General features: G+C 37.7%; 1 protein-coding gene across 2 annotated transcripts; it reads right to left on the reverse strand.

The window, feature by feature from the left end:
• Positions 1 to 2,634: 2,634 nt before the first annotated feature.
• Positions 2,635 to 13,068, reverse strand: IMPA1 (inositol monophosphatase 1). Of its 2 annotated transcripts, none has more exons than XM_084507864.1 (9): positions 12,960 to 13,068; positions 11,336 to 11,418; positions 10,066 to 10,199; positions 8,604 to 8,708; positions 7,287 to 7,332; positions 7,030 to 7,138; positions 6,143 to 6,251; positions 4,508 to 4,659; positions 2,635 to 4,096 (listed from the first exon to the last, which is right to left on the reverse strand). In XM_084507864.1, exons 2-9 carry the CDS (start codon positions 11,396 to 11,398, stop codon positions 3,978 to 3,980), a joined length of 837 nt encoding a protein of 278 aa, XP_084363990.1. In that variant the 5' UTR covers positions 11,399 to 11,418; positions 12,960 to 13,068; the 3' UTR covers positions 2,635 to 3,977. The 2 variants fall into 2 exon arrangements, with proteins under 2 accessions (XP_084363990.1, XP_084363991.1); XM_084507865.1 differs by lacking the exon at positions 12,960 to 13,068 and adding an exon at positions 12,592 to 12,638.
• Positions 13,069 to 14,794: the final 1,726 nt, after the last annotated feature.

The raw sequence follows: 14,794 nt of genomic DNA on the forward strand, positions 1-14,794 counted from the left end.
TGGAGAGTTGCCTGTCAGCACTGTAACAGCAGGATCAGGCTTGTGAAGCAATTACTTCACTCACAGGTAATTAACAGAGCTGAATTAGCAGCTGGGTTTGAGAGGATGGGAAGCTCAGGAAAAGAAAGAGATCTCCTGTGCTGAAGTTGCTTCATACTGAGTTCACAGGTTGACATTTTGTGTCTGGTCAGTGTGTCTATCTAGGTCAGCCGTAGGCATTAGACTCTGCAGAAGCTCTTTAAAACCATAGCTTTTGGTCACAGATATTAGGAATAATGATCCATATTTGACTTGTTAGCGAAACAAAAAAAAAGCGATTCTTCAGAGCTGCTTAACAGGGCTGGAAAAAAGCCTGAAGCATCTTTCACTTTAGCAACATTTTACACTGGGAAAAGCTCTGAAGCACCCGCTTTGAAGTACAGAAGCTCTGTGGCTTGTCATAGACGACTATCACAAGTGCCCATTCTACTCTGGTCTTGTGAAACCCTCACCTGGAGTGCTGCATTCTGCTCTGGGGCCCCCAGCATAAGGACATGGACCTGCTGGAGCACCTCACCTACAAAGACAGGCTGAGGGAGTTGGGGTTAATTACCCTAGACAAGAGAAGGCTCTGGGGAGGCCTTACAGCGGCCTTCCAATACCTGAAGGGGGCCTGCAGGAAAGCTGGGGAGGGACTCCGTGTCAGAGGGTAGAGTGATAGGACAAGGGGGAATGGCTTTAAACTAAAATAGTGGAGGTTTAGATTAGATAACAGGAAGAAATTCTTCACTCAGAGGGTGGTGAGGCCCTGGCACAGGCTGCCCAGAGAAGCTGTGGATGCCCCATCCCTGGAGGTGCCCAAGGCCAGGCTGGATGGGGCTTTGGGCAACCTGGGCTGGTGGGAGGTGTCCCTGCCCGTGGCAGGAGGTTGGAACCAGATGATCTTTAAGTTCCCTTCCAACCCAAACCATTCTATGATTCTATACATGGTAACTAGTTTTCCTTTCTGATTGTCTGATGTGAATTGCTCAGCTAAAGCTACCTTGTAAGTATATAACCTTATATTAAATTATATTTTTAGATGATTAACAATTTTAAGATTATTAACTTTGTCACTCTTTCAGAACGAAATAGGTGCTTTATTGTTTTGCACATTCTGGGAATATGTCATATAAAATATCTCAAAAGCATTTTGATTACACAGTGATCATAACTTCTCCATGTTACTACAACTTTTGCCAAAATTGCACACTAGCACAGATCTAGAAAGATAATGCCTCTACACAACAACTACATTCAGGTGTCCTTTCACATAACCAAACGAAGCGGTCACATATTAGATGAAGACTTGTTTGAGAGAATTACATTTTACCAAAGTAGGGAACAGGGATTCCTGATCCCCCTGTAAGGGAGACTGAAGTTAAAAAGAAAGCAGACAATTCATAAATTACCATTTATGGACTCCAAAAATAGACAATTAAATTAGCCTGGTCTTCAGTGTGATCAGTGAGAAAGCAAAGATGGGAAATGGCACTTTAAACATCCTCCTTCAAAGAGCATTAGGACAATTAATGATGAGAAAGCCACATGCTTCAACCAGCTGAGGGCCTCAGAAACAAATCATAAGCAAGGTATCTGCAAGGTTTGAGCTCTGAGGACTGACATCATTACTGTTCTGTTATCTCATAGGAAGATGTTCAAATAGTCTCCCTAAAAACCTGGTGCAGGTGTATACACAACCCCACATGTGTAAAGGCTCCACAGCTCATGATCTTTGTGTATCAGAGCCTAAGAAGAAAAAGTGTTCAATTCAGAGAAAGCTTTAAGCCCCAAAAACCAGCTTGTTGGGACCCTGCAACAAATTATGAATCATACTTTTCTTCCTAGTAGCTGGTATGGTGCTGTGTTCTGGATTTAGGATGAGAATAATGCTGATAACACACTCCAATGTTTCAGTTGTTGCTGAGCAGTGCTTGCACAGACCCAAGGACTGTTTGGCTTCACACATCACCCTGTCAGCAGGCAGGCTGGGAGTGCACAAGGGGACGCAACCTGGGCAGCTGATGCCAACTGAACAAAGGGGTGTCTCATAACATATGGCGACATGCTGAACAATATGAATTGTTCAGTATATTTATTTATCATGATTATTTTCCCTTCCTCTGTTGTTCTGGTGAACTGACGTTATTCCAACACGTAAGTTCTACCTTTTACTTCTCAGTTCTCTAGCCAAGCCCCATGTGAGCAAACAGCTGTGTGGTGCTTAGTTGCTTGCTGGGTTAAACCACATCACCACCTCATTATTTTTTTTCTTATTTATTCTTTTTAAGGTATGCCTCCATTTCACAAATTATTAGTTTAAAAAATAAGTTCTGCAGGATTTGCTCTACCACAGAAATGGTATAATAAACATACTTCAAGAAATAATGATGATCCCACATCATTTACAGCAATAAAGTTACAGTGAAATGTTCAAACAGTTCCTGTCCTTGTCAAATACTTACTTTAGAAGTTTGTTTTTTTTTGACAAGACCTTCAAGTATCAGGCAATTGCTGATCTCATTCGTATTAATCATTTGGCATTAGATACAATTTCAAATTAAATATTTCTGAAAAATCTGCATGAAAAATATCACCACACATAGAAGACTCAAATTTACAGTAAGAGAGCTGTTGGATCTTACTAGACAGAGAACATTATTTTCCAAAATAAAAGTAGTGGGACAGCAGTACAAGAAGACAGGTTTTCTAAAGCATTGCTGTGATTTCACTGGACCATCACTATAATATAATTTTCTTTTGGAAACCTCAGACACAAAAATCAGTCTAAAAATTGAGCTAAGTTAAATAATTTTTAAAGTGCATTAATTAACCAGTAGGCTGATATTTTTAAATACAAAAATGCAAAGAATCCGTTTTAGAAGTTTAGAACAATGAACACATAGTATACTAACACCTCCAGATTTATAAACACTTTAGGTTTATATACACTTCTTTTGTGCCTGTACACAATGGAAACCTGATCGTGCTTGGTCACTGTTTTTATAACTTACAAAAAGATGTAAAAAACCTGGACTATTGGCTTACTGTTTGCCAAATGAGTTGCTGCAAATTCTCTTGAACTTTAAGGATTCCTTAGATTTTGAAGCACATTCATCCATGGAGAAACACAAACAAGATTAATGGCTGTTATAACTGCCAAGAATAAGACCAAGGACCTAGTATGAGCTGATTTCAAAGGACAAATGCAAATCATACTTCACCGTAATTTGGAGGAAGTCCATTTGCTGAGAGGAGATGTGCTCTGAACTTATTCTTGAGAGAATCATGTGTTTTTTGGCACAATATTATTTTTCCAACTGTAATGAATTTGCAAGTGTACTGGCCACATACGAGGCAGAAGAATATATTGTATATAATAAGAAACCATAAGAAAGGTAGAACAATGACTACTAAAACAAAGACAGGCAACAAAGGCTTTAAATTAGAGTCAAAACTACACGCAACTAAAAAGGTCTGGAAATGCATGAACCATCTCTAGAAAATACATAACAACACTGATAACACTGAAGAAAGCAACCATCAGAAGGAGGGATAGAGACTGGAAAACAGTACTGCCTTGATCTTTTTGGGTTTGGGATCAGGTGTCATTATGTGGTGTTTAGCCAGTGAATTTTGTTTTGTCACTTACGGAACTACACATCAAAGAGTCTCTTGCTACGTCTTCCAGTGTAGCATAAAACTTGAAAATTGTAGCTTTACCTATATGTTTCTTTTCATAAATCTATGTGTGATTGTGATGTGAAATAAAATAGCTAGCAGTAAAAGCTTACTTAGATGTTGGTCCAATCTCAAAACACTACTTCCCATCATGAACTACCAGTACTGAAAGACTACCATCTATTTATCTACCTTTTTATCAGGTTTAAGGTGTAGAACAGCCACCACATAACAGAGACAACCATTGCATAATTACATTTAAGGCATAGTTTTGGTATTCAATTAGTTGCATCATCCCTTTTCAGAGGGATTATTTGAAGTGCTTTGGCTATTCTCTCAGCAATAGCTCGACTACTTGCTGCAATTATTCTTCGAGACATCAAGTCAAATGGTCCACCTAAAAATAAAAACAAGCAAAGTAACTATCTTATGGCTGGAGAAAAATTAGAAGTTGGTAAGAAAATGAGCAGTTAAAAAAAAAAAAAAAAGGCATAAATGATTCAGGACCAAGTTCTGCTCCTGGATAAAAATGCATTTAACTCTAAAGAAATAGTATATGAACTATATTTAAGTTTTCTTCAGTATGTTTACTGCCTTTTTTTTTTCCAGGTACTTAGCCAAGAGGGTAAAAGGTTGCATTGTAGATTAAGAAAATTAAATTGAGTCTCTCCATTAACTGGATGAGAACTCTTGTTCAGTAGTTGTAACTCAGATGATTGAAAAACCTCTCTGCCATTTCAGCTGTCTTTTGCTCCAAATTAGCTATTTAAAAGGATGACAGAGTATTATGCATTCCCCCTGTATTTACCTGATACATCTAGGAGAACACCACCTGCTTCAGTAATAATGATTCCAGCCCCTGCCATATCCCAGCAGTGAATCCCCATTTCATAATAGGCATCAGCTCCACCCGTTGCCACAAGGCACATGTTCACAGCTGCTGTACCAACAGCTCTAATCCTAAAGGAGACATAGTTGGTTTTTAGTTGAGAACAGTTTGTAAGAAAGTCACAATGTCTGTGTACACAGCACAGAGAACACAAAAGCATCATATGCAAATGAAGTGAGATAGAGAAAATGCGATTGAATGCTGCAGTGAAACAAGTATGTGGAACTAAAGTCCCAATTATTTTTTTAGTAGCTTGAACAGCTCTGTGAGTATAGCAAATTTCCAGAAATAACATGTATAAATTTCATTAAATAATTTGGTTTAGAGCAAAAATAAATCTTGAATAACTTCTTAACCTAAAAAAACATATTATGGAAGATACCTACCCATGAAACAATAAGAGATATTGTACTTTACTTTTTGAATACAAGAATTCAGGTTGAGGGCATATTGTTCTCTAACTGCAAAAGCAGTTACTTCAGTTTTTCTGGAGATGCTCAGTACGCATGTTTGACTTGCAAAATATACTAGCAGCAGTAATCATAAAAATTAAATTACATAGTATAAATTCAGTCTGGATAGCGATCAAAGCATTGTTGGAGTTCCAAATACCAATTTCTTTTGGAAATGTTGATGTAATTAATAAGCGACTTGTACAAATAATTATAATCACCAGTAAAATTTACATTAAAATGTAACTGTACAGCTTCTTGCTGCGACTTGCTAAGCAACTTAAATTTATGTTAATATATTTACTTTTTAGAAGTAAAATACCAAAGTTGAACCGAAAACACTACTAAAACGTATTCCCTACTTGTAATTTAACATATATTCTTTAACAACATCAGGAACCTTTTGAAAGTACAAACCGTCCAAATGTTAGATGTTAAAACAAGAATCCTGAGAATCTCAGCATAGAACTACAAATGCTTTTAGATTAGAAATGTGAGTAGAATTCATTGAACAACAGAAAACTGTCTACTGAAACTACCTTTTTACAAAATAATTTGTGGAAATATAGGCTTCAGCTTATCTGTAAAAGAGCGAACATGGAATGCACTGAAGTAAGACCAGTTTGTAGGTAATTTAAATTACTTCAACAAATTCAAAACACTGATATAGCACTGAAATAAAAAAAGGGAGATCTACTTTTGTCTTCTATATTAAAAAAAATAAAAAATGATAGCCATAACTACTGGGAAAGAGAACTAAAACCTAATACAGCTGCTTTAATCTAACATAACTGCTCCAGTTTTACTCCATGTGTATGTCAAAATAATGCATTTTTTTTAACCTACAAAATACAGTACTTTTTAGTCCTGCAAACCCAAGTATGCTTCAGTTCTCACTACTATCTGATTGTTAGGGTTTTCTTATCTGTGTCCCAGCCTGAAAAAAAGTTGCAACACACTTAGTTTCTCTGCAGAAGCTACTAGACAATAACATTTAGATCACATTTCACTTTTACGTTGTTATATGGAATGTAACTGACCCATCCTAAAAATGACAGTATATAGCACTATCAGTAAAGATCAAAAATAAACAGTATCTTACCCATGAATAGGAATACTGAGAAGTCTTTCCATGTTAGAAAGAATTATTTTTATAGTCTCTGGATCACGATTAGATCCCAATTCTGTTACTACAAGGGATTTTGTGATGTCTGGAAAAGAAATAAAAAAAAATTACTTTTCCAACAGTACAACTTGGTTACTTAATTACAGTTATTATGCAGGTTAAACTTGAACAGAGTTTATGTCATTGCTTTCTTATACAACTAAATAACAGTAAAGTATTTTAGTGTTAATATTATATATACTGGATGTAAGTATCTTTTTCTACAGGTACAAGGGCAGGATAAAATTAAATAAAGCCAACAAAGCTTGAGATGGTTCAACTGTGTATATCCATTAATTTATGCCATTTATTAAATTAAATTCTACTGCTAGAAAAAGTTTTAACAGTTTTCAGATTTTTAAAAGCCCCCCATTTTACGTGTGGATTTTGTTTTGCATACGGTATAGTATACTACAGTGACACTAATTTACACCCATGCTAGTTCACACCTGGAAGAAGTCAATTTTTTTTTTTTTGATAGATTTGTTACAGTTTCTAAAGAACAAATGCAGAGTGATTAAACACATAGGGAATAAAATAAATAATTACGAAAAAAAAACAAAGACACCCAAGGAATAAGATCTTCAACTGCTGACTGCTGATCTTGCAAAGATCATAAGCACAATAAATGCATAAAAGAGAACATAGAAGCTGTTTCTCAAACTTTAACAACCCATAGTCATAAAAGCCTATCTTTGCAAAGAAAAACATGGATATATTCAAGTTTTTTAGCACAAGCCTAAAAGTGTGGACGCATCACTTTCAAAATAAATGGAATTATTATTAGAAAAAAAAAATAAAATAAAAAACTTTGTTCCACTTACCTTGTTGGCCTGATACTTGCAGTTTCTGACCATTGCAAAATGCACCTTTTCCTTTTCTGGCAGTATACATCTTGTCTTCTACACAACTATACACAATTCCAAACTCTATCTGCAAGATAAAGATACCTTAAGGTTGGTGCCTTTTTTTCCCCCTTCCTTTCTTCCTATTTAATGTAAAAATAAGAATCTTAGTAATAACTAGAAACAAGAAATTAATTGGTTTTGCTTGATTAGATAATAAGTAATAAAAAGTATACCTTTTTGTTTACAACAAAGCCAATTGAAACTGCCACAAACGGAAACCTACAAAACAAAATATTTCACTAATTTATAGTGAGATACTACACTTCTTTTATTACCATGCTTATGCTTAACAAAAATGATGCTTGCTTAAATGTAACATATTTGAAAAAGAAACACAGAAAACATAGGAAACACTGGTTTTCTGGGATTTGCACCATTTACTACAAAAATAGACTCAACAACACTATTTACCACTGCAAATACCAACTTTTCCACTCACTGAAGTTAGGCACATTGCATCTGGGCTTAGGGACTGTTACTATTTTACAGCCAAAAAACACAAGGAAGCCGCTACTAACAGTTGCTTTTAGAGGGAACAAACTGTCTGGCCAAAATGGTCTCATCAGAATAAGCAAGTCATCTCTCCTTCCTCCCCTCTCTATCAAAGCAATACAGAAGATATTGATATGAGAAGGGAGAATGCAGAGGAAAGAAGGAAGGCAGTGCAAGTGTATACAACATAATGGGCTGCTTCCCAGTGTTGCTAAGTCTTTTAACGGTCTACCAATTTTTTAATGTTATTTTACAATTTATGGTTCCCAAGAATTTACTTTAATTATCCTCTGCAAAATTACAGACTTAAGTTATTTTCTTTTGCAGCTTTATAAACATGTTATTTAGTAGGATTCAAGAGCAGTTTAAAGCTGTGGCCCACACAGTAACAGTCATTTCAAAATGAGAATCGAGTATGTTCAGAAAAGCTCACCAGTGCCAAAATTTAGCATGTTTCAAAGTTGAGGGAATAGGCAATTGTCATTACCCTGAAATTACAGTCATCACCCTGATGAAAAATACCACTAGGCAGTCACTGTTGATAATTCTGCTTTCTTTTATGGCAGCAGCTCATAGTTCTCAGTGAATTTGTGACTTGTTAGAAATCAGCACTGGGAGCTGTTACTGCCTCTCACCAAAACCTCTCTGAAGATGCAACTCAGAATTCTGACTCATGCTGCTTTACTTTTAAAAATCTGTTCATCTATTTTTGGCACCTGTGCCAAAAGATAATGAACCAGCACTGTACGGGTCTCACATGGAATTTCTGCTCTTGGTTACAGTGAGACTACCATAATCATTACAGAAGTACAAAAATGGTAACAGGAGGTTTGGACAATGTCTCTCAGTAAATTCCAAGAACCAATTTGTAACCATTAACAATTACACGATATCTCTTTTAAAACTATTTAAAAGTTAAAAAGCGTTACCTTCCTGAAACTGAAGAAAGAAAAGTGTTTATCAGTTAAGCAGCTAACATAAAAACAAGGAAGGTAAACCTGTGTACGAAGTTGGTAGTTCCATCAATAGGGTCTATAATCCATGTGGGGTTATCTGTTAAAATGCTGCCCTCCCCAGCAGCAACAGATTCTTCTCCGATGAAGCTAAAGTAGCAAATGCATTAAAAAGACACAAAGAGATTGTTTAAAAAGTCTGAGTCACTGTATTGTCCTTGAAATTACAATTCTTAAAGTGAGATGGAGGTTTTTGCACCATCAGTGCAATACGTAAGAAGCTGAGAAATGCAGAACTTAGCTGGAAAGCACCAACTGCATCTGACTAAGCTTGCATTGAAATTTATAATGTCAGAAATGAACCTCAAATGTGGGGAAATAAACATTATGTTTTAATATCCCTTACCAGAATTTACCATTAAGAACACTTAAGTTTTCATATTTTTTCCAGTAACGAAATCATTCATTTTTGGCTAGAATACTTGCATCTATTTATACCTTTCAGTTACTTTGTGCTATAAAGCATAGGGTTTTGCCTGTATTTTAACTGAAGAAAGCTACTGTGGTCAAGTACTGGTGGTTAGACCGCTGCTGTAACTGCTAGTCTGATTTCAACCCAAATACGACAGAAAGTTACAGAGTCTCAGAACTGTTTATTTTTATAAGTTCTGTGAAAAAGGTAACTTGGTAAAGGTATGAATTCCAAATCAGAGCTCTTCCTGAAGAAGAGCATAGTGCATGATCAAACTAAAATATTTTAAAATGTTTATCAACGTCATAGAAGCTTATTTCATGGCTATTACACACATCTGTAAGCTTAAACTGATTTGGTCAGGTTACTGACATCTTTCATCACTTTAGTTCTTCTAGCCCCATACATATTATGTTTCACATATACTGCTACATTAAGAAAATTTCCAGGGAAATCCAAGAAAAATTAGCAAATCTGTTAAAAAATATAGAAATTAGTATTTTGTAGGATAGACTCCCAGTTACGCAGAATCAGAAGAGCCTGCCTTCTTTCAGGGATATCTGATTTTCTATACTATATGAGATTTGCCAGAGGTACACCCAGTACCATGGAAGCCATCCAGCTCGGACAGTGAGCGCATGCTAGTTTCAACAGCCAACAGCAAGAAATTTGGTACCTTGGGGCCACCTTTGATTCTCCAACACAAACCATCAAGAAGTTATTTACAGCTGGCTCAGTCTGAAGCATCTTTCAGCATGAGCCTTGAGCAGGGCTAAAGTTATGTCACTAGATATATGTGGATGCCCTGTTTTGTTACTATATTTCTCTAACTTAATGACAAAATTAGTAAGCAATTAATTTAGAAGAATTTGGGAAAAAATACTTCTTTAAAACACTTAATATATTAAGACTAAGGGAAATGTCTGTAATTTTCCAGCATGACAATAATAATGAAATTTTACCAACCAAAGTCGTAAGTTTTCCATTTTGTCACCTCTCTACTTCTAACAAAAATGTACTGATGAGAAGCCATACCTGTGAGAAGGATACTTTTCTTTTATCAAAGAAATAATGAAGTTTTCTACTTTTTGATCAGTTTCAGTCACTAGATCTACAGGTGAACTTTTAGTCATAATGGATTTTTCTTCTTTGAGTGCTCCACAGATTATCTGTTAACAAATGGAGAGAAGGGAAAGAAAAAAAAAAAAAAAAGCTTTCTTCATTTGCAGTACAAAAAATTAGTTTTCACAAGAATTTGAGCATCATTTTTACCATAATGTTCTGTACTGCACATACAAAACACAAACAGTGACAAAACCTGGATTTAATTGCAGGAGCTGTGACTCACCATTGCATTTTTCTCCAGTGCCTATTCTGCACAAGCTTTTACATGACCTTTACACTGGTACATGAAGTTGAGCTTTATTTTATTAGAACAAGTAGTGAATTTACGAATTTAAATACCACAGTGTTGAATGAAACACTTAGGACTGAGATTACATCATGCATTTTTAAGTAGGCCTTGCATTTATGATCTTAAAATCGTCAGAATCAGCTTGAATAAGTACCCATGCCTCACAGCCCAGAAAATGATTTTACTGTAATTTAGAAAGTTTTTCTGGAGGAAGACTTTAATAGGACAACATTCTGCAGAGTTTACACCTGCAGGGGACAGAATTAGTATATGGACCATCTTCTCTGGCTGCAAACAGATGTACCAAACAACCACCACGAATAACTGAACATTTGCTAACCACACTTACGACAAGGGTGTGTTGAAATGTGGAAGCTATTTCTTGTTCTAAGCCATCTGAGACTGAGAAACAGTAAAGTACTGCCACTTCTTTCTTACAGATGTATAACAGTCTTCATAAAGAGAAAACAATATGATATCTTGTGCCAACAAAACAAGACACCACTGTATAAAGCTGACTGAGGTGTTCACAAAAAAGACTGTCAACAGCTTTTAAGTGCTCAAAAAGTAGGGGGGACGGTATGGATTAAGGGATAAAACAGATGCTCTTTGTTTATCACTATTCAGAAATTATTATTATTTTTTTTAAAGACCTACTTAAGAAATAAAAGATACTCTTTATCAGCCTCTGGTCCAAAGAAAGATGCAAAATTGTTTTTTTGAATTAATCAATCTGAAAACATAAAAGACGCTCTAATCTTGAGTTTGAATATCATTGAACAATTGTGCTATTTAAAAAAAAAAAAACTCCTCAGAAGAATATCTCAACAACAAAGCTACATACACAGCTTCAATAAATAACATTATTAGTTATACATAGTTTATCCTTACCTCCCCAGCTTTTCTTGCTAAAGTAACTGCATAATCCATACATTCTTGCCAAGGATCCGCCATGTTTTCTTTGATATATAAACCTACCAAAAGGACATATACAAAAATTATTATGACTTTAAACTTTTTTTTTTTTTTTTTTTTAATAAATTCCACTTCTTTTACTCCCCCTGTTCTGGACTGCAATGTTTTCTCCTGAATACAGAATACAGAAGTATGTCCTTGTCTTTACCCTAGAAAAATGAATTTCAAAAATATGAAAATTTTTGTGTAAGTTACACGATGTTTTCTACACTTTGTGATTATAAAGGTGTAACATAAAAACATTATCAAGTACAGAACCTCAAAAGACAGTGCATATACGGGATTCTACATTTAGATACTGACCTCAATGCATATGAATGCTTTGAAAAGTAAGTGTGGTTACAGACAAGCACATTTTTAGATACAGTGTACAACCCAGGGTCTGTTTGTTTAAAAATAGTAGAATCTTCACTGTAATTTACTACAAGACTGTTGACACACAGCTTAGCCTATTTTTAAGTGTGGTTTAAATGAATTTAACTACCCCAAATTAGAAGGGAATAACCCCCCCCAATTTATTTTTTGATGTTTATTCTGCTATGCTTTTAGGGTTTTATTCCGAACACAAATATGAAATGGCTTTGATTCTACATAAGAAAGCAGGATCCCACAGTCATTTTAAAGTATTATCTATGTTTTTGAGCATTATTAAATAATACAAACTACTACTAATTTAAGCATGTTTACCTGGCACAAGCCAGGTGAAATACAAATCAGCATATCATACATTGTGTCTGACACACCCACCACAGAACCACAAGTTCATTCAATGCCACAAGGGCATTCTGAACTTTGCGGGTTTGTTTCCTTTTTGCAACCCAGCCCTTTCATAAGCCTTCCAGATAACTTCTTACTTCAGCGGTATCGTCTTTGAGATGGGATGACCCAGCCAACAGTTGTGTGTGTAACGCCTGCAGATGTGCTCATAAAAAATAGCACCGGGAAGTATCAAAAAGTAAGGAAATGCAATCGCCATGACCCATAAGCCCCCAGTCCGACCACCCTGATCTAATGGTCTTTGCCTCTCTGGACTGGAACTGGTTGATTTTTAAAGTCCCTTCAAACTGAGCCATTGCATGGCTCCGCACAGCCCTCTGAGCACGGACAGGGTCTGTCGTGACAGGCACCCTCGAGTGCCTCGACACCCAGCACCATTACACAGCCTCACGTACCGGAGGGAAAGTAGGCAATTACATGTAGAAACTCGTCAGAACAGCATTATACACACATTCTAGCTAAACACCGCCACTTGCAATTACAAGAAGGATCTTCACCCAGCTCACTCTCGCCCCGTGACAGCTGCGTCCCGCAAGCTCAGACCCGCACGGAGAGCGGCGTTAGAGCAGCCACCGGTCCACGCAGAGCACGGGGCACCGGCACCCAGCCGCCCCAAAGGCTCACAGGGCTCCGAAGGGCTCCACAGGGCTCCCGAAGGGTTCCCGAAGCCGAGCCGGCAGGGCTGGAAGCGCAAAGCGCCGCTCAGCCGCGACGGGGGCAACAGCGCGCCCACAAAATGGCGGCCGGGGGGCTCGGGGCTCACCTGGCCTGGCAGCGCGCCCCGAAATGGCGGCCGGGGGCTCGGGGCTCACCGCGCCTCAGGGCACCGCCGCTCGCTGTCAGCGCGCTGCCGGGGTGGCACTGCGCATGCGCGGCCTGCGGAGGCGGGGCTAGCCCTGCCGCTACACGGCAGGCGCCGGGTTCTGCTGCGCATGCGCGGGGTGGGAGCGGGAACTGCCCTGAGGAGGGTGTGAGGTGGGGTGCAGTACCCGCCGCTGGGGCGGTGCGGGTCACAGCGCCTGCAAAGGGGCAGTCAGGAAGGGGCTATTCTTCCTCCTTACGTCTTGATTTTCCCCTGAAAGCCGTGAAACGGCCTCTTTTGCTTCCTCTCTGGCTCCCCCTACTGCCAGGTCTGGTGGTCAGGTTAACATCAAACCAGCAAACTGAAACACCACTGAAGTACCATACATTTCTAAAATACACAGTAAACGCTAACTTATTTTCCAGAAAAATAGCTTTCAAACAATGTTTGTTTGTTTGTTTGTTTAATTGCAGTTCGAGGTCTGCATTTTCTCGGTGACTGTAATAAAAGTGGTACAGAGGGGGAAACAAAGATCATTGCTTGCCATTGTAAGGTTGAATGAACAAATCCTCAATTTTCTGTGAAGTCTTTTAATCCTGTTGTCCTTCATCTAGTAAAGATAAAACACTGAGGCATTCTCTTCATAGGATCACCAGATCATACAATCACAGAGTGATTTGGGTTGCAGGGGGCTTTGATCTCATCTGCTTCCAACCCCCTGCCATGGGCAGGGACATCTCCCACCAGACCAGGTTGCCACAATGGTCCTAGTCACTTCACCTTTCCATGTTTCATCCTTCCCATTTTGTAAACAGGCATAGTCATAGAGAACTTTATCGGTATATAACAGTCTTTAAAGAACTGCACAAATACATTTTTTTTTTCATAACTATTTTGGACATCATTCTCTGTAAGATTATAGTAAATGCGTAGAGCCAACTCAAAGAGTTACTTTGGCTGTGATTCAGCTTTTGTTGAGACAAGCTTCCAAGCATGCGTCATTACACACCACACAGAACTGCAGTAGTATTTTTAAAGTGGCTTTTTTTAGTGTTAATGGCATACTGACCATCACAGCAAGTTTTACAAGCTCCATAAGGGTATTTCAAATTCTGCATTGATATAAAAATCACCATAATTAAAACAAAAATGCCTGAAATTATCTCCTTGTGAGTGTAAGAATTTACCTAATCCATATCACAGCAAAATGGTAATTTCCATTCCAGATGAAAGAAAACCTTGTTTTTCATGCAAGAGGCTGCTATGAGAATTGAGCTGCAGGGCTATATATTTTTACATGACAGCTGATAAGCAAGATAAACAGAGGTGATCTGTTGACAAAAGTCTTCAGACCAGACAGATTGCGCTCCAGGGCACACACTTTTATGTCTTTCTAAAAGACATGCAAAAGGAAAGTGATGCAAATAAAAGTGTGAGACAGAACTTTCTGCTTTCTCAGTGTGATGTGGTATTGTTTGCTTTGTCATTGCCCAGCTGATCTAACAGGTAACATACCCAAGCAGAGTCAAGCATTTAAAACAAATCTAGGTCTTTCCAAACTTCGTTGTGTATGTCACCAATACATGCAAAGAAATCTTGTGTGTGAAATGGCACAAGGCTAGGATCTGCGACCAACAGCACCCTCAGTGGTATAATGTTTGCAAAGCCCTGACCTGCATTCGCTGAAAGTATATAGCTAAATAATGAACAAGCTTGATGTTCATCTATTTGAGTGAAAGTACTGTTAATTATATAAATTCATTTGCTCAATTGAGTAATTTTGAGTAGATCCTCAG

The sequence above is a fragment of the Aythya ferina genome, assembly GCF_964211825.1.
Source record: "Aythya ferina genome assembly, chromosome: 2".
Lineage (NCBI taxonomy): Eukaryota > Metazoa > Chordata > Aves > Anseriformes > Anatidae > Aythya > Aythya ferina.